The sequence below is a fragment of the Nymphaea colorata genome, chromosome 1 (assembly GCF_008831285.2).
Source record: "Nymphaea colorata isolate Beijing-Zhang1983 chromosome 1, ASM883128v2, whole genome shotgun sequence".
Classification (NCBI taxonomy): domain Eukaryota; kingdom Viridiplantae; phylum Streptophyta; class Magnoliopsida; order Nymphaeales; family Nymphaeaceae; genus Nymphaea; species Nymphaea colorata.
This window is the reverse complement of record NC_045138.2, coordinates 17,729,894-17,749,649: the sequence shown is the minus strand read 5'-3', so window position 1 is coordinate 17,749,649 and position 19,756 is coordinate 17,729,894. Positions and strand designations below refer to the sequence as shown.

At 36.7% G+C, this 19,756-nt stretch overlaps 2 protein-coding genes across 2 annotated transcripts; one reads left to right on the top strand and one right to left on the bottom strand.

The window, feature by feature from the left end:
- Positions 1–9,548: 9,548 nt before the first annotated feature.
- On the top strand, positions 9,549–12,110 carry LOC126409688 (uncharacterized). The gene is made up of 3 exons (XM_050075552.1): positions 9,549–10,318; positions 11,424–11,577; positions 11,931–12,110. The coding sequence occupies exons 1-3, from the start codon at positions 10,166–10,168 to the stop codon at positions 11,969–11,971; spliced, it is 348 nt and encodes a 115-aa protein (XP_049931509.1). The 5' UTR covers positions 9,549–10,165; the 3' UTR covers positions 11,972–12,110.
- Positions 12,111–13,129: 1,019 nt separating this feature from the next.
- LOC116267959 (serine/threonine-protein kinase Nek2-like) lies at positions 13,130–15,825 on the bottom strand. Its single transcript, XM_050080950.1, has 3 exons — positions 15,757–15,825; positions 13,648–13,782; positions 13,130–13,456 (listed from the first exon to the last, which is right to left on the bottom strand). The coding sequence occupies exons 2-3, from the start codon at positions 13,731–13,733 to the stop codon at positions 13,297–13,299; spliced, it is 246 nt and encodes an 81-aa protein (XP_049936907.1). The 5' UTR covers positions 13,734–13,782; positions 15,757–15,825; the 3' UTR covers positions 13,130–13,296.
- Between the last annotated feature and the right edge of the window lie 3,931 nt (positions 15,826–19,756).

Here is a 19,756-nt window from a genome sequence, read left to right as displayed (position 1 = left end):
GAATTGGATAACATTCTTTTATCAAAACCTTGTTGGATGTGGAATATGACATTAAAATCCACAATTCTTGCAGTATGGATTTGAGATCCATGTTGGGGTTGGATGCTGAAATCTACAATAATCTGAAAAAACCGTGGATTTCAAATTCCCTTGGATCTGAAATCCGTGGGGAACCAAACACAACCATATTGAAAACTTATGCCAGTCAAATATATCTTATCAATTTGCTTATTTACTTCATGCCACTATTGTAAAATTTCAAAGTTACAGGTCTCTCTCTCTCTCTCTCTCTCTCTCTCTCTATATATATATATATATATATATATATATATATATATATATATAGTCGTAAGGAGAATATCTATCTATAGTGGTTTGGTTAGATTGTTGACTATACGGATGAGCTCTAACAACCCAAAACAATGTGGTTGAAGAAAATGTCAAAGTTCATATATATGTAGACATCTTTTGATCCTTAGACATATATTTTTTTGTCACGTCAACAAAAACATGGCATCTCATATCCATATCACATCCATAGATTTCAAATCCAGATAAATCAAATGCCCCTTAATTTTATTAGAACAGAGTATATGTTATGAAAGAAGATCGCGTTTGCAGCCCACCACCTTTTATGCTACGGGCAGGCATGTCAATATCACAGATTTGAATCGGATATCCTATCAATCCGTTTTGAAAAATTCAGTATGAAAAAAAAAATCAATATCAGATTAAGTAAACAGATGACATTTAGATTTAAGAAAAAAGATTTGATCGGATTTGGAAATACCCAGTTGGATTTCTATTTGGACTGGGATTGAATTTAATTTTAAATACATATCCTATATCCAATGCTTTTACATTTTCAAAATGGCCTGATTTAGCTCAAAATTCAAATTTGAATTTAGACGTGAATGTAAAAAGTAGATTCTGATTGTAAAATCAGATTTTGAATTAAGATTCAAATTCTGATATACCTTATATTTATTTATATTTGAATGCGTGAATATCTGAAAATACAAATGCTCTAAAAAGTATGTCCAGTTCAAATATGATCCATTGGCATCTCTAACTCCATCTTCGCACACACGATCCGCGACTGCATATTTTTTAAAGAAAAAAAAAGTATAAATTTGGTTAATCAAGTTGGTCAACGAATTAATGCCTCTCCTTTTGACCGGACCAAGTTGGCCAGTAGACCGAGGGCGGGTCTGATTGGTCAACAAGAATTATTTTATCAGAAATCTGGTTAGCTTTACGTAGTCAAGTTTGAATTATATATATATATATATATATATATAATTCTGGTTAGCTTTAAGGAGTCAAGTTTGAATTGTATATATATATATATATATATATATATATATATATGTATATATATATACAGCAAAACTCATTGGAAATAAATTTATCTCAACCTAAAAAAGCAGTGTCATCACAATTGGTTCTCGAACTAAATTGACGAGGCTGCTGATATGCTGAATCGGTCGTGAATCCATAACAATTAATAAAAGTTTATCTTCTGAAAAAATTTATGTATAATAATTCTGAATAAGTAAAAAAATTTAGGAGTTGGCGCATGCCATTCATGAATCGACCGTCAAATAAGGTCGGTTTGTTATTAATTTGATTCAAATGTTGGCTGATTTTAATCACACGATAAAGAGAAAAAAAAAAAAATTAGTGTGTACCTTAACTATCTTATGGTCCAATTTGTGTGCAAGTACTTCAATATGTTAATAGCAATCTTGCTTGAAAGAGCTTGACGTGCACAATACTCGAAGTTAGAAGGGTTGATTACGTATTTGATTACGTTTTCGTGTATAATTTCTTCTTCTTCGGAGAGTAAGCCCTTATGCCAAACATTACAAAGACAAATATATCGTCTATCCAAGTTGAATGGCACGACTGTGATGCTGACATAGCATATGACTAAATTTTTTATGTGGGGGCTCGAATTAAAGTACATACAGAAATAGTACATACAGAAATTGAGTTGATAAATTGAGTTGATGAATCACAATATTCGCACCCACCAGCCCAACCAGCTATGTTATACTTTATAAAGCTTATGGAAATAACTTAAGACTTTTGTCCAAAATAAAGATGAAAAAATTCCATAAACCCAATCAATAAATAAGCATAAAGCAAAAACATACACTTATTCTATAAATTTTCTTTTAATCGTTAGAGTAAATAAGGGAAATTTTTTGTCTTCCCACAAGATTAATCCTATATCCTTCTCGCCCCACGCAATTAGGGATGTAAAATATTTGTATTTGTGATCGGAATTCGGATCTTATGTGGTTGGATAACCGCTCAAACCACAATTTGGACATGAACGTCTTGAACCAAGAAGTTTTTTAGCTTCACAGATAATAAAGTTGGATCTTGGTAGAGTCAAAGATTCAGATTCAACTTTAACCGTATAACTGCTTGAATTGGAATATGGACTTGAATCTCCGTAACAAGTAAGTTTTTATCTAGTTAATTTACATATAATCTAAGGCACCTGGGTGCGCCCTTTTTGCATCGCACTTGCCTCAACGCGATGCGAGTGCGGGTGCGCCCTTTTTGGCCTCGCACTCGCCTCACTCAAAGAGGTAAAACAAGAGTCGGGTGTGGCTGATGCACTCAACTAAAATTGTCCTTTTCCGACTCTCATTTGACCCGAGTCGGGTGCGGTCAAATGCGAGAGTCGATTTATTTTCGTTCAATTTTTAGTGTTTTTTTTTTCAATTTTTAATAGAGCCAACCACCCGCATCGACCTCGCCCCATGTCTCTCACCCGCGTCGACCTCGCCCCATGTCTTTCGCCCACGTCTTCCTCGCCCCTCCTAGATGTGCTTCGCAATATATGCTAGAAACTTTTGTAACTGCTGCTACTCTGTCATTTGCTATGCAATCTAAAATAAATGGCCAACTTGTATATTCTTTTAGTTTTCCCAAATAATGAAACTGATTCAGCTACTTAACATCAGCTTGATTTTATTGGAATGCTTATTTTGTTGGTCTTTAAACTTTCAAAACTACTAGGAAGAGACTAAGTTAATTCTGATTTTAGTATATGAATAAAGTTGTGTAGATTAATGTACTTGTGTTATGCATGTGCATTTGTCCATTTATGACTGAAAGTGAAACTATCTATTTATATTTGAATTTTTTTATTTTAAACTTTGAAGGTCAAACCATAAAAGATGATAATCATAACAACAACAATAATAATAATAATACTAAAATACGCTCACCGCACCGCCACACCTAATTTTTTTGATATGTGCCGCGCCGCCACCCCCACCCCGCGCTTAGGTGACAGCATATAATTTGTCCGGATCTCTATTGGGTCTTAGATTTAGATTCATATTCGTCACAAATGATATACCAAGTCCAATTAAGATCCAAATTTAGTGTATATATATATATATATAGAGAGAGAGAGAGAGAGAGATGTTCCTGAACCCATAGTCACTTTTTTCAGAAAAACTCCTCATGTGAATATGTTGTTCATGTTTAAAACTATGAAAATCAACAAAAAAAACATATTATTATGGACAAATAGCATGAGTTTAAGGATCCGACAGATCTGATGTCTTTGCAGATAGGGGTGGAGCCAAGGTAGGGCCCACTTGAGCCCTGGCCCCGCTTCAAAATTCTTTTTTTTTTTATTTATATATAAATTTTAAAACAATTGTTGTATGTAAAAATTTTGGAAAATGAAATTTCGATCTAAGACAAAATTTAAAAATTTTAATTCAACCCCCCTCATAAACCTCCTTCCTATTAACAGAATAACTGAGAAACAACATTGCATCGCCAGGACAGGGAAGTCGATAGATCAGACTTATCTAATTTTGGACCCACTCCAAAATAACAAAATCATCAGATCTGGATCATGTATGGGCTTCATGTATGCGCTTAAACCTCCAAAATTGAATATCTCATCCGACTTCAAATTCGAAAATTGACAACTGATAAGGGCCCAAGAAAGAGCAACAATGACCAAAATAGCCTTTTTTCTATAACAAATTTCTAATTGACACGCTCACACAACAAGTGCATAATGTCATTTCAAACTAACCTTCGAAAAAAATTACATTTTTTCAAATAATTAGAAATATTTATTAGAGTTCTACCATTTTGTTCAAAACACTAGAAATGTGTGAGAAGAAAAGATGAAAGTAAACAAAACAGGAATTTTAATTTTCTCGTATTTGGATAAAAAACCAGAATAATTAAGAATAATTTTGCTTAAAAAATAAGAAAAAAATAAACCCAACTATTTTCAGAACTGAAGAATTACAGCCATTCACCTGACATTGAAAAATGATTTACAAAACCTCAAATATCGCTTCTTTTAATCTAACTCCAATCACATCAGATCCTATTAAGACCAACTCCGGTTTGCCTTGACTCATGATACCTTAATTCAATCATATCCAAAATTAAGGCTGATATTGTTTGAGGTTTGGATTGAGTATCAGACCCGACCTCAGCACGAAACTTCAGGTCGGGTACAGACAGACAGCTATTTGGATCAACTGTTTCCAATCCGAGCGCATCGAATTTGCAATACAGCTTTGCTTGGATCGCCAACCCCAGTTGATTGTTTATGGTGCATAAATGGTAGCCTAGAAGACAAATGCACATGTACAATTGATATGGCTCCAAATCTAGATAGCAAACATTCTAAATTGAGAATCACCAACTTTTCATATTCTCCAAATTATGAAATCAGGCTATTAAGTGGTCTGGTTCTTGGAGGGTTCATATACTAGAGGAAGAAGAAAAGAATATTGGGTACCAAGATTTACCACATTGTTGTATGAGATTCAAAATCTGGATTCGGCGTGCAACCAAATCGGTCTCTATTTCGAATCTTTAGGCACTAAAACTAGACCGAGTTTCACCAGCTCAAGGTAAGTCGTGTTCGCATGCTGAGCGGGTTAGGTTAAGATTTTCAAGTTAAAGAATGTCAAGTCTTTGCGCTTGAACCGACGACACAGCTAGTGAGGTAAAACCGAAGTATGTCAATTGTTGGTTGAAGTCCAAAGAATGTCAAGAGTTTGACAATCTGTTTGGGTGGCGACCTGATTTGATCCCATGGAGGATTCAGTAGTTCCATGAGTCATTCTTTAACGGTTTATTTTGAATTTAATTATCTTTTTCTGAAAAATGCATTTTCCATTTATTTGTTTTCCAAAAATGATTAATTTAGCAGCTGAATAGGCCGATTCTTTTGTTATTATTAAATTAACCTGCCCCAAAGTTTAGGGTAGATCTTCAGAACCATATAACACTATAGTTGGTACCATATTATAACAGATTCTTTTGTTATAATATTTTAACATAGTGTCGAAACTCGCTATGATTGATTTTTTAAGAATCTTCTTGAAAGTTTTCCGTAACTTTTGGAAATTTACATGCCGAAGACATCTATCAATGGTTCTGATTTTTATCAGAACAAACAGTGTCGGAACACTGGAAGGGGCATATGAAAATAAGAGTGACAAGAAAACGCGATGGAATGGAATCTGGTGCCATTTTTATGTTGGATGCTTGATCAGAACAAACAGTTCTCCTTTTTTATGCTGTGGTTACTAGCTTCAAACAAATGACCCGTTGCTGATTGAAGACCACACATGTGTTTGTCCCCTTGGCCGACAAGCTAAAGGGTTATTTGAAAAGCCGTGTGTTCTTTTTAACAATTCAATTAAGTTACCTCATTTTCTTTTTCTAAAAGAAAAAAGTTTCCCCAGTTACGCAAAATCTATGCATCCCCCTACCTCAGTTTGGGTATGAACGTGATCTGGATCCGGCTAATCTCTTGTTGCTCTGCTGGCTTTAGACTCAAATTACAATAATATGCACACAATACCAACACAGTATCGAATTTTGTTTACTTGTATTTGGATTCTTGGACAATCACGCATGTATTCTCTTGTTTAATTTTTTGTGACTGTTTTGGAACTCCTTAGCAAATTTTCACATTTATCCCTCATTCACTTTTACAAAATCAAGGAAATTACAGTTCATCTTCAAATGGGGATGTTTTGACTTTGATCTTTTCGTCCTCCTTTTAGGAAGCTATGGAGGCGTCTGCGAGCATGGTGGTGGTGGATGTGCCCTATCTGCTTGGAGGGGTTTGGCACAGACAGGGAGGCGAGGGAGACACCATGCAGACATAGGTACCACAAAGACTGCATAGACAAATGGTTCGAGAACCACAGCACCTGCCCGGTCTGCAGGTTTCAGATGCCGCTGGTGGAAGAGAACAACTCGGCTGCTGCTGGTGCTGCTCAGAGAGAGGAAGAAGGGGACGAAGGGCTGAGAAGGAGCAGGAGCAGGAGCGTCAGGGCCGCCGATGATTTTTTTTAGACATTTTGATAATTGTGAGTACATTTTGGTTCATCTACAAACATTATAGACACATTTAAAATGTCAAAAAGCCTAGTGCAATAGTATAATATAAAGAGAGTTTTAAAGGTTATTTAGTTGGAAGTGGTAGATTAAGATTCATTGTTTGTTTAGATTACAGTTCAAAACCTACCAATGAGCCATTTAAGATTGTAGTATCTTAAAGCCTGATACCAGGCATCCAATTGCTTCTAAGTAAGGATATGCCACATTAATGTTAAAAATGAACCCACTAGCCTGGTAACAAGTACTCCAAACTCAGCTCCGTTCATAACAATTAAAATTTCTTTGTATTCTGCAGCTTATGGCTGTCCTGATTAAAAAGGTTTGTTCGCTTTGTTCGCTGGCAAACGACCCAGTTGTGAAGACGAGTCATGAGCAGGGGCGGAGCCAGGATTTTTTTTAGGGTTGGGCCAAGACGATTTACGGGCCGGGCCAGGGTCGGGCCAAGAGGAGCGACGAGAAGCGACTGGTCGGGCCAAACTAAAAAAAATTGATTTTTTCAATATAAAAAAAAAAGTTTTTCCTCCGCTCACCCAGGCCATGGCCCGGGCGGCCCCCCCTCCCTCCGCCCCTGGTCATGAGCATATATATCCAATCACGGAATGATCAACAATGTTCGTCCCAATCACGGAATAATGGTGAAATTTTTGCAGCGAAAGAGTTAGGATGGAGATGTACTATCGAGTAACAGTAGAGACACCTGAGAACCATCATATAAGAACTATGATTCACGTTGACAGATACAAAACGCGAAAAAGAAAGCCATTATGTTATGTTGTCTACATGTTATACAATAGGAGGAAAAAATCTGAAAGCCATTATGTTGTCTACATGTTATACAATAGGAGGAAAAAATCTGCTGAACAACAGAGTTTCTATATCTAGGCCATGACGTGATTCAATTATTCATCGGTCCTTCAATGATTAACGCTAAGGTTTTTAGACTTGCATAGCATCTTTGGCCTGTGATGCACTTGGAGAAATAAAATCCCCACTGGGGCATTAACCAAATCAAATAACTACATCTCCCAAAACGAAACCAACAAAAGCAAATGAATGCATAACCCAGGCGTCTTCTTGTATAAAAAACACAATCAACAATGAAAACTCCATACAATATTATGGCATATGAATCTAAAAAGCACAACATTGTACCATAAATTTAATACCTAAAACCCTTACATGTTATTATCCAAATCCAAATCCAACAACCTAAAACCCCAACATTGGCATGAATCGTATTCAATAATTAGAAACACCCAACTTGGCACTAAAAAGTCCGACGGCGAAACCAATACCACAAGCTTTGTTAGCAAGACTTGCAATCCAACAACCATCACATGTTAACCCTTCCAGGAGATGAAAACCAATATGGCAGGTACGTCTATGAGAGCGCCCTTCCTCATCTGAAACCCGACGATGTAGTGCCTCAATATCTTGCTGTGAGAGGCCCTGAAGGAGGGTGGAACAATACAGGAGGACACATAAGGAGGCGCAGTATATTAAAAGAAACCAGACTTGATTAAACTGGACTGCCGCCTCAGGAGTACTATTTTGCTAAAATGTTATCTTAAATAAAAGATAAACAACATATTTTCATATAAAACATGTTTTGAATCTGGTTGTTTTTATGAAAAATATTGATTTCTTTTTACCAAAATGTTGATGCTTTGAGAGCAATTCATTTTTGCTTATTATAAAACACTACTACAACAACAACAAAAATGAACATACAATATATTGTGCATCAACCTAATAAGGTTAGATTTCAAAAAAGACTTTAAATATAATTGTTAAAGGGAAATTGGAATAGATCTATGGATGAATGCCCAAAGAAGCTTGGGATTCTCTATCATTCCCATGAATAATGGTGGTGCCTGGGGTGAATTTTCCATTTTATATAAGTATCACCAGCTTGTTGAATTCCAATTGTCAATAAGATTTCTTTCTTAAATGAAAGACTAATAAATTATTTTTAATCCTATATCTTTTGTTTCCAAGTTTAAATAAGATTTCTTTCCTAAATGAACAGATTCATAAATTATGTTCTATTTTTACATTTTCATTTCCAATTTTAATAAGATTTCATTCCTAAATGAAAATATTCATAAATTATCTTTTAGTTTTACCTTTATTTATTTTTCTAAAGGGCTTTACATGGTTGTTTAAGCTTTTGGTGAATGAGGTCTTTCATTATTAGCCAGCATTATATATGTGTTTGTGGTGTATGAGTAGAGACGTGAACTGATCAGATTCAACTCAAATATACCCTTAACCATATCTGCTTTTGCAGATATTCACAAACTCGCATTCTAATACGAACTAAGAAAAGTTACATCTGAATTCGAACCCAAGACCCAATTTCGTAATCTGAATCTGAATTCTCCATTTATAACCAAATCGGAAAACTGAATTTGACCAACTTTAAAAATGTAAGAGTATCGGATATGGGATGTATGTTTAAAAATAAATAATTTGATCTGAATTTGTATCTAATAGGATATTCATTTATATCTAAATCTGTATTTGAATCCAATCAGATGTCATTTCTTAAATCCAAATGTGATCTGTTTTATTAATCAGATATTAAATTTTCCTTCATATCCAATGTTTTTGGAATGGTTCTATTGCACATATGTGGTGATATGAGGTACCTAATTGACAGTGTTGTCGCTAAGTCAAACGTGGATGCAACTCTATGCCTTATCGGCGAGGGAAAGGATGAGGTTTTTAGTTCTCATGCAATTAGATTTGTGAATAGCAGCACAAGTTGTGCTTGGGAGTTGGACGGCCTAGCTAGGTCAGATAAAAGTGAACGTCATTAAAGTTTAATTACACACACACATATAACTAATTAATTGAAAATGTTTTTCTCCACTTATATGTTAATGAGACATTAACTTATCCACCAGAAGAAATTATCACAAATTATGATGTGGCGATTGCATTAGACATGACCTTCTCTAATGCAAACACACCATTCTAAGCATGTTACCACACATGCATCAAGCCAGCCCAGCTTGGCCCTGCCAGATAATAGCCGATCCATCATTGTGTGGCGAAGGAATGGCAATTGAGCCTAATGCTATCATATGGATAACACTTTTGGGGCGTGTACGATTTAAGGCGACCTCTGTTTAGCTGAACGTGCAACAAAAAAGCTTCTTGAACTCAGACCGGATCAAAGTGGTGACTATGTTCTGTGGACGATTATGTATGCATCGATTTGCAGATGGGATGGAGCAGAAGAGGTGAGGAAGTTGATGGGAAATAGAAGTGTGAGGAAGGAGCCTGGTTGTAGTTTGATAAAAGTGAACAGTGAATTGTTTCATTTCTTGCTAGGTTCAAAGCCTCCTCGAACAATAAATTCTCTAGAGTGATACAGAATATTTATCAACTTTCTTGTTCGCTTTTTTCATTGCAAGTTGGGCATGCCAAAGTTTAAATCTTAGAGATGGTTAATGGTTGATATAAGTGACGTGATCTGAGAACCATATCTAAATGCACTGTTTTGGAATCTTAATTATTTGGGTTAAGTTAGCACTCTTTCAGGAGAAGTGAAAGATACGAAGTGCACTCTCCCTAAAGCTCCTTTTTTCTGCACGTATATTGGTTGTTTGTGGATACTTTGCAGCCCTCTTGACTGGAACTGGAGCTGTTCTCCATGACTGATATGAACTAGTAGAACTAGATTTGTTTTTGGGTGGTTAATGCTTTACTCAGACCGAAGCTCCTTCAGGCAAATTGTATGGCTGCAAGGGAGAATTGGTTTCATTATTCCAAGACTTATAGTTGGATCTCTCTCTCTCTTCTCTCGAACAAAATGCTCATGAGGTGCAGGCTGATTATTCAAGGTCCTTGCAGCTACAGCACACTACCACTTTATGCAATTGTCACACAGGTGGTCTTTTAATTCTCTGTCTTTTTATCGTAATTTTCTTGGAATGACAAGGCATTTGAATGCTTGAAGTGTTTTTCAATGTTCAACACATTTGGGTGGGAATTACTGAAAGGGCAATATTTGATGAGCATGCGCATGAGAGCCTTGTGGGTTGAGAAGGTGAATAAAAGAAAAAGATTTAAACCATGGAAGGTGAAGATGCTTCAAGACAGACAAACAGAGTCGATGGATCCTCCAAGGGTTTTTGAATGCAGTAAGTAAAAATAGAAGCCTTGCTTGAAGCAGGTAATGCAGATGTCATCAAAGCTTTAGTCTATGCAATCCTTCAAATATCAATGGTACACATTAGGCAGCTTGGCATAGTTGGTCATGCTGAAGGTCCTTTAATATTATTGCTGTACGTGAAGGTTGACATTCATGAATGGTTTTTGTAACTTGAGTTCGTTGTAAGGAAGCACCTCTTGTTTTGTCCCCGCTAATTGGAAGTACTCTAATTGTTGTATCAAACATTAGGTATGTTTATATGTTTCTAGATATATTCCGAGGGAACATTGGTTGAGTTCTTATTTTTCTTTACATCTCTACAGTACTGCATTGCAGTGTCTGGGTCTTCTCGACAGTATGTGGTGTGTGAACTTAGTGAGCAGGGTCCAGGTAAACTGCAAGTTCACAGTTCATAGGTTCTTTAGGGAAACTTTTCATCAGTAACTTGATTGACAAACCTTTATGCAAGTTAATTACCTGTTTAGTCAATCAACCTATCTGATTGTAGCTATGATTTTGACTGAATGATGTTGACACTTTTGAGATGTGAGTGCAGCATCTGAGACCAATCTCTTTAACAAGTTTCATTCAAAAGAAGCATAACAAATTTGTCTTGAATATTCATGTGCCTTGATTGTCAATGCTCATGCATATTTAGACATGCTTGCTGCCTGGCAATGATATTTTTTACAATGTTCTAGTGATTTTTGCATATTAGTAGGAGGGCAGAATACAAATTGTTCAGTTCCTGAAAACTTCATATTTTTTTGTTTTTCATGTTAGTGGCTTAGTAGTTAGTGCACTAGTTACAGTCTAATTTGCTCTTAAACTTCCTTTTTAGGTTCATACTGAGCCGTCTGTTGTGGTGCATCACTGCATCTTTGTCGGCAAGTCGGCAATGCAACATGTATTGTGTTTCCCCTTTATGGTTGCAAGATTTCAAGGTTCTGAAAGAATATGTCCAGTTCTTGGATGTAGAAATTGGCAATTCCCAGGTACAGAGTGATTGTTTTGCTCTGGTGGTGGCATTGACTATACGTCCTGCAAGTTAAAATGAGTCTCTTGCAAGTGCAACATTAACTAATCTGTTGTTTTGGGCTTTTACTCTATGGACTTCAATTGTTGTAGAACTGTGTTATATTTGGGTCACCTGGTTTCCATATGAATAATTTGTCATTACATGGTGGCTCCAAGATGATTCTCCTATCTGAAACGCTGTTGTTAGTATACATATATCACCTTCAATTTCTGGCTATTATTTCTTTAACTAAATCATGGTATGCTACACGTAATGGTCTAACTTTTGTGTTATTTTAGCTTATTCATCTTATTTCTTTGTCTGTCACAGTGGTTAAAGCGTTGCATATGAGAAATCAAGAAGGCTGTTGAGAGGAGCGGTTGTTGGTGAAAATTTCTGAACAGTTGATTGTTTCACCAGTATCTGGTTTAAAATTTTCACCATGCATGTAGATAGTATTAGACAGGATGAAAATGTTTCGTTCAGCCACCTTTGTTTGGTCACTGAAAGAAGAAAATGTTTAAGATGGCAAGGAAATTCATTTCTTACATTCAGATATAAAACAAGCAGAAAAGGATGAGGTAGCATGACAACTTGGCATTTTCTCCCCCATTACTATTTGTCAATTCGCAGCACAACTATTATTTTCTAAAACTTGACTCCATGTATGCAGAAATATTACTTTCTAACCTTCCATGGCAGTATGCAGAACTACTCTTTTCCAACATTGCGAAGCTAATAATGAAGATATGTCAGGACTATCAATGAATTATGTCACATTTGAGAAGCATAAAAGGTCATAAATTTAGCTCTTATGCTAGTTGAGACAGCTTCTAGCAAAGAAAATTCCTATTACAAAAGAAGTACAGAACAAGCTACAGTAATAAACTATCACATGTGCATTTTTGTGGAAATTAGGTCTTGATTCTTAATATAGGAGCACAAATTAAATAAAACAGTAGCAAATGAATAATAGATTCTGAATTAATACTGACCTTCTCTACCCAAGAATCTTTATATTCCACAATATATGGATTCCGGACTCTTGAAATAAGCTCCATCTACAAAGACCAACCATGGAGAATAAACCGATATACCTTACAAAAAAAAAACATACAAAAGTCCAGTTTATTTTGCTGCTGGATTCTGATACCTGATGGGTGAGGCAATGCCCTAAATGCTTCAGAACAAAGCTGCTATTTCATTAAAAGTTTTTAGATCACAGGCTGGTGAAGAAAATTTCTAGACCATTGGACCAATATATGGAAGTTGACAACATAAAAAATTCTGACATCTCAACATGAGCAATCCATCACGACAAGTTAATCACACCAACATTTGCGCAAACAGATGTCACTATTCTATAATTTCCAGCCTTAAGATTATTGGGCAATAGAAACGGAAGTTTCTTGTTGGTTTCAGATAATGGCTAGCCAGATTCTGCTATAGAAATCATTCAAGACCCAAGTACTAACAATGCAAAGTGCAGAGTGCAAGGCCTTAATATCCCAAATTTTCAATGAAAAACAGAAAGGAAACAAACACATTTGCATTGAATAAACCCTGAAAATTTCCATGGGCAACAGGACAAAATTCAAGGCATCAACACCAAAAAATTGTATCAATTATTTCACGAGGATATCCAAGTCAAGTTCAATGATCTACAAATAGTGGCTGATAGCAAAGATGTTGTTCTTTATCTTAATTTTTCTTCTTCCAACACAATCCCATGCAACACCAAGTGAAGGATCAACTTTCCAGACACAAATGATCCATAACAAGCACCCACTTCTTGATGTGCAGATCTCCAGCAGCGATCTGTCTGATGAGCAAGACGGATTTTCTTCAATACATACCTATAGAAATTAAGAAACAGAAGAAAATTAAGAGAACTTCTAACACTCTCTAAATCAAGACGGATTTTCGTCAATGCATACCTATAGAAATTAAGAAACAGAAGAAAATTAAGAGAACTTTTAACAGTCTCTAAATCAAGGATGGGGAAGAAGAAATAAAAATATTAACATAGGTAATTTCAAGTTCTTACTTCTTTTTTTCTTGCTTATGCCTCACAAGAAGAGCAGAACCGAAGGCACCTTTACCAAACTGCTCTAACACCTCGTACTGATCCATTTTCTTCTTCAAGAAATAGGAAGTCCTGCAAACTCCAAACAGTTGAACCCTGCCAAATGAGAACCATGAGGACAGTTCAAACTTAAATTGAGGGAAAAAAATGTAATGTCTAAGTATGCCACCGAACAAAGTAACTATCCGCTCTCAAGAATGCAGAAAGAGAAAAAGATACAGAACCAAAACAAAATCAAGAGTACAATGTTGGTAAAAAATCAATCACAGGCAGTCAGATTCAAGAATCATGGATGCACTATTTCAAATGTCCTCATATTAGTGAACAGCATATTCACATTCACTAGACAAATACAAAAATGTTTCACTAGTCAGACACAACCTGAAAACTAGAGAACTTTAAGAGGAAAAAAACGAATTCGAAATGACAAGCTACAAGACCGTCCTTGTAAGAAGGCAGGAATTGGTTTCGGCCATATTAGGAAAAGGAATGGGGAAAAAAAAGGAAGAAAATAATCGTCAAATAACAAGGTCAAAAGAAGGAAAAGGGCCTAGATCAATGAAAAATGTTCAGCTCGAGAACAGGAACACCAAACAGAAGAATAAACCAAGGTGACATTCTTAAGCTGGTGAAAACCAATAGCGAAAGAAACAGGAGAAAGACCCAACCCGCGAAACTTGCAAGCACAAAACCAAAAAGGGAAACGATGGCAACCTCTAAACCACGAAAACTACTATCTTCATTTCCTCTATAAGAACTGAAAGTGAAAAACGAAGCATACACTTTGCGGAAATAAGTATAGGAAGCCTCCAAGTCTCTAACTTTTCTCTCCTTCCCCGTTAAGCACACACAAAGACAATGATAATACAAATGCCATCTATTCACAAATTTCACAAGCCATTAAGGTTTCTGCTTGACTTTCGTCTGACACTTGTCGTCCGAAAAGCGTCTAGAAGTACATTGTCCAGACAATCTCACGCATCATAATTATTCAACAGAAGACGAGGATTTCATGACGTTGATCAAGAATGAAAATTAAAAAATGGTAAAATAAAGAGATACACATATCGTAACCTAATAAAGGAGGAATAACATCCACCAAATGCTGATGGCGACGCAAAAAGAAGCAGATTAAAGAACGTCTAATGAACGCGATGGAAACTGGTTTACCGTCTTCATAGCTACCATCCACCTTTTCCAGCATTTTCCAGAGAGAGAGAGAGAGACAGACAGACGCAAGTTTGGTGGTTGGCGAATAATATCCCGGAAAAGGCAGAAAAGGAAAGCATTACGCTTCTGCTTACAGCAAGCGCACACTTCTCTCTAGATAAGCGGCGAAAATACAGAACGCAGATAAATCCTTCATTCGTCGCCCTCCGAATATGCGAACGGGAGTGTCTGACGCTTGACGCCGAGAGTGAGGGAGAGAGAGCTATTAAAAAACGAAAAAGAAGAGCAAAACGACGAGAAAATGCCATAAAAGAAGGAGTAAATCGACCTAAAAGAAAGGTTTTAGCTCGCAGGCAGGGAGAAAGAAATGAAAAAACAAGGGAAATAAATGCAAGAAAAACGATGGTGCGCCGTTGTTCGAGCAACCAGCGGAACAAAGTAACGAAGAAGGAAGAAGAAAATTTACGACGAGATTTCTCCTCCTTTCAAGAAATCCAAGAGAAATGAACTGCTTTTAAAATCGAAATAAAAATAAAAAAGGATCGTCGCATTGCTGAAATGAAGAGAGAGAGAGAGAGAGAGTTAATCAAGAATAAGAGTTTCCCTTGTAGCAAAAGACAAATTAAAGGAGCAATAAATCAAGAAGAACGAGATAAATCCGTCGTTCGATCAAAAACAGGAAAGTAGAAGAAAAAAAAAAAAGCACAACACAATCCCAAGAAAAACAATACTCATTTCATCAAAATTAAGAGAAAAAGAAAAAGACACAAGCAACACAAAAAGTAAACGAAAAAGTAGACGCATTAAGCTTCAACTACTTCCGTCAAACTAGAAACGGAAGAGAAAATGCGGAAGAACTCAAGCAAGAAGCAACAACACAAGCAAGACTCCGCCTCTTACCCCGAAACGCGAGGGCGACTCAGAACGAGATCAAAGAGTACGCGAAGAAGCAACCGAGAGGGGAAAAAAACGCACGTAGATCACGGAACGGTGCAAAAAAAACGACGAGAAAAAGAAACGAAAGGATCACGAGATCGCGATCTCGCCGCAAACATCCAAACGGTGACCAGGATAGGACGTACCTGCGCCCTCGGATCCGATGGAACCAGGAATGTCTCCGTTCGGCAACGAAAATTTACACATCCTCCACTTGCGCAGAACGAAATGCAGAGAGAAGACGGCCGATCTTCTCCCGCTCGTCTTCTTCCATTCTTCCCGGGGGAAAGGAGCGGCAAAGCGAGCGTTCAAACTTCAAACTGTCGTCTCCTTTCGCTTTCCTTTTTATCGCCCTCACTTTTCATCTTTTCCTTCCCTCTTCCCCCGTCTGTTCTTTCTCTCCTCCCAGGCTTTTTAACTTCATCTGCGATAATGGTGCTAATGAAATGAGAAATATATTCAGGCGTTCACTTGGAAATCAAGTACTGCTGGCTGCTGCCACATGGAAGCAACGATTGACGCTCGAAGTCCATCGACGGTCTCTCTCTCCAACTGATTCGATGAACGTGCCAGTATGATAATGCCGGCTTGATCTCTACGTGCTTACCGGTTTTAGGATCTTGAATTTCGGGGACTTGGGGAAACACGTTCCGTCGTCTGTTTATTTCTCCACTGTTCAGCATTACACCGTCGGTGCCACTTTTCTCGGTTCGTTCTCGGGTCCCCGGACATACGTATCGGCCACTCGAGATTAACCGATACAGAAAACCGAGACTATCAGATCTGCATGGAAACCTACTAACCGTAAAATAGAATTTTTCTCCCTTGTAGTCTTGTACTTCTTGTAATGGGCAGTTCTCAACGACATCAAAACAAATGTTCCTACAAGAACACATGTTCAAGATGTCATTAAAGGCCGGTTTGACATTAGGAACAAGATATTAATTTCTCTAAATTTTGTGGTAAATTCATGGAACAAGTATATATTGTTTCTAATGCTAAACAACCTTTAACTAATGAATGAGTAGTGTTGAAGACATTAAGTTTGAGAACCGATAAGGAAACCATTTTGTTATATGAAGGGAGACTGGCCGTCATGCTTTCCTGCTTTTTTTTTTTTTTTTTCCTTTCCCTAGCAAGTCCAAACTTCAATCACAAAACTTTTTCAGATTAACCAACTTACTACAACTTACTACAGTTGTCCAAAGTCGCGGGTTTAAGATTCATACAGTAGCATGTTCTAAATCATGAACTATAAAAATTGAAGCCTTTTTAGGCATAATGCGATTCATTAATATTGCATTAAAATTTTATTTTTTCACACTACTTACTGATTGGGCCAACCATGGGAAGGAATATTAGGGTTCCTCGCTAAAAGTCTTTTCATCATTTATGATATAAGGGAAAGTTGAATATTTAAAGACCCAAAAGAGGTTTGTATGGTGGTGGAAGGCCTTGTTAACAAGGCAGGCTACGCGGTACTATGGTGGACTCGCAAGTGTCTCGGATTTGGTTCTGTTAAATGTATCGAGCCGTATCGGGTACAAGTGTGGTACCGCGTTTGACTCAAACAAAGCCGAGTGTTTCACCAGAACAGAACAGAAGACTCTGCTCGTTTGGTGAAAAGGACGATCTGGCTTGACCTGAACGTGATCGTGGAGTCATTTTCTTTTTTTGCTCAAAGGACTGAGTGTGGTGTGTGGCGCCTGAGGCGGTGGTCTTTTGCCGCTCCAGTCCTGCCCGTTGTCCATCACCCACGGCTCTACGACAATTGAGAAAAAAAAGGAGAAAACTTGAAAAGTGGAGTCCCTACAGCTTGCAGGAGGCCAAACCCGAGCGAATAATCGGGTCTGGCCACGCTGGGCCTCTAACACAATCTCAAGCTCAAGGGTCGATACTTCATCGGCACGGTTATAAATGGGCCGGGTCTCTGGCCGGCCCGATAATGTTAATGGGCTTAACTTTTGTCAATTTTTACGGGCCGAGCCGACCCGGCCCGATGCCCAGCCTTAACAAAAGGTGATTGAATGAAACAAAATATTAATTCAAAATTTTTCATGCATGTCCAATCTCAGCAACAAGTTTAATTCACTATGTTGTAAGTAGGGAGGTCAATAAGTCCGATATAGATATGATATCTAACTGAAACCACATTTAAAAAATTGATATAAAAATATACATATTTCATTAAGAATTCGGATTGGATTTAGATGTAAAAAATGATGTCTGATCGCATTCCAATTTAGATTCAGATTTAAGTAAATATTGGCCCGAATCAAACTCGGGTCAGATATAGTTTTAAATAAATATTTCATAATCAATCTCTATGATATAGTTTTGGATGTTAAAGTAAGAATCAGACTCGGGTCAGATATAGTTTTAAATAAATATTTTATACTCAATCTCTATAATATAGTTTTGGATGTTAAAGTAAGAATCAGATTCAAATATGATACAAGTTTTTCCAAAAAGCAAGACCTGCAATCATGGCCTGTACTTGATGACAGGGAAGAAGCAAGAGCTGCAATCTCAGCCGTTCACTTTCTTTTTTCTTTCCATCTGAAATTTGGAAGAATTGTGCATGAACTTCGAGGTTTTCGGGCTTCCTTCTCACTTAATCTAGCTTTTTTCACTTTCTTGTATTTCAGAAAGGCTCAACAAATATTGCACTCAAATTGAAAACCTTCGTTCACACAATCTCATATGAAAGTCAAAAGCAGAAAGGGATGAAAATGTTCACCACTTTTCACAGTACTTTTGAGTTTTGAACACAAGATAAAAAATAAAAATTAAGTAAAAGAGAAATGAAAAATAGATAATAATAATAATAATGATTTCAGAGAAGACAAATTGAGAGAAAACTTCATACAGGTAGCCACAGCTTTATTAAGGGTTTTAAAAGAAGTGTGGGACCCAGAGGTTAGACCATGGTTAGTTCTGTCAACCAAAGTCAACACATGTCAACCCACATTCCCAAACAACATTCAACACTCACATTTGATAAGTGAATTTTTACTTTTGTTTTAATTAAATATTTTCCGTTGAATATTCAATACAAAAAGAGATAAATTTAACAAAAAATTTAAGTTCTTTGGTTTGCAAGATCTCCCATCACCTGGGTATTTATAATAATAAAATTGCAAATGGGGGGTCATGGGCTTGGGATTCATTTAATGGTCATTTTAAAACTTGGAAGCTGAACGGTTGTACCTTTTTAACGAAAAAAAAAAAAACCTTATGAACATGTATAAATATTTTGAGTCAATTACGTAGTGAATAAAACGTTATTTTTCAACTCAGTTATTAAATGGGATAGGAAAATGTAGCTGACGTTGCGATATATAAGTTCCTTCGCGTGCTAAAATCCACAATTCTTGCAGTATGGATTTGAGATCCATGTTGGGGTTGGATTCTGAAATCCATAATCTGAAAAAACCGTGGATTTCAAATTCCCTTGGATCTGAAATCCGTGGGGAACCAAACACAACCATATTGAAAACTTATGCCAGTCAAATATATCTTATCAATTTGCTTATTTACTTCATGCCACTATTGTAAAATTTCAAAAGTTACAGGTCTCTCTCTCTCTCTATATATATATATATATATAGGTATATATATATATATAGTCGTAAGGAGAATATATATCTATAGTGGTTTGGTCAGATTGTTGACTATACGGATGAGCTCTAACAACCCAAAACAATGTGGTTGAAGAAAATGTCAAAGTTCATATATATGGCGAATCATACAAATAGTGGATTTCATCTCACTTCCATTCCCCTGCATTGAAGCTGCTTCCTGGTGTTCATCTCCAAAAGGAAGAAAAAAAATGAGGTAATTCTCCAATCCCTTCTTTCATTTTCTGTGACACCAAAGTATTTAGCAATTGGGAATCGAACATTTGGAATTTATCATCTAAACATTTTGTCAAGGTGGCTTGCATTTCCACGAAGCTCTCCCA

Excerpts from the sequence above, each read along its gene's own strand:
- LOC116267959 (XM_050080950.1), bottom strand. The coding sequence starts at position 13,733 with ATGGATCAGTACGAGGTGTTAGAGCAGTTTGGTAAAGGTGCCTTCGGT. Across the intron at positions 13,457-13,647 it reads CATAAGCAAGAAAAAAAGAA|GTATGTATTGAAGAAAATCC; the intron begins GTAAGAACTTGA and ends TAATTTCTATAG.
- LOC126409688 (XM_050075552.1), top strand. The coding sequence starts at position 10,166 with ATGGCTGCAAGGGAGAATTGGTTTCATTATTCCAAGACTTATAGTTGG. Across the intron at positions 10,319-11,423 it reads TTTATGCAATTGTCACACAG|GTTCATACTGAGCCGTCTGT; the intron begins GTGGTCTTTTAA and ends CTTCCTTTTTAG. Across the intron at positions 11,578-11,930 it reads TAGAAATTGGCAATTCCCAG|TGGTTAAAGCGTTGCATATG; the intron begins GTACAGAGTGAT and ends TGTCTGTCACAG.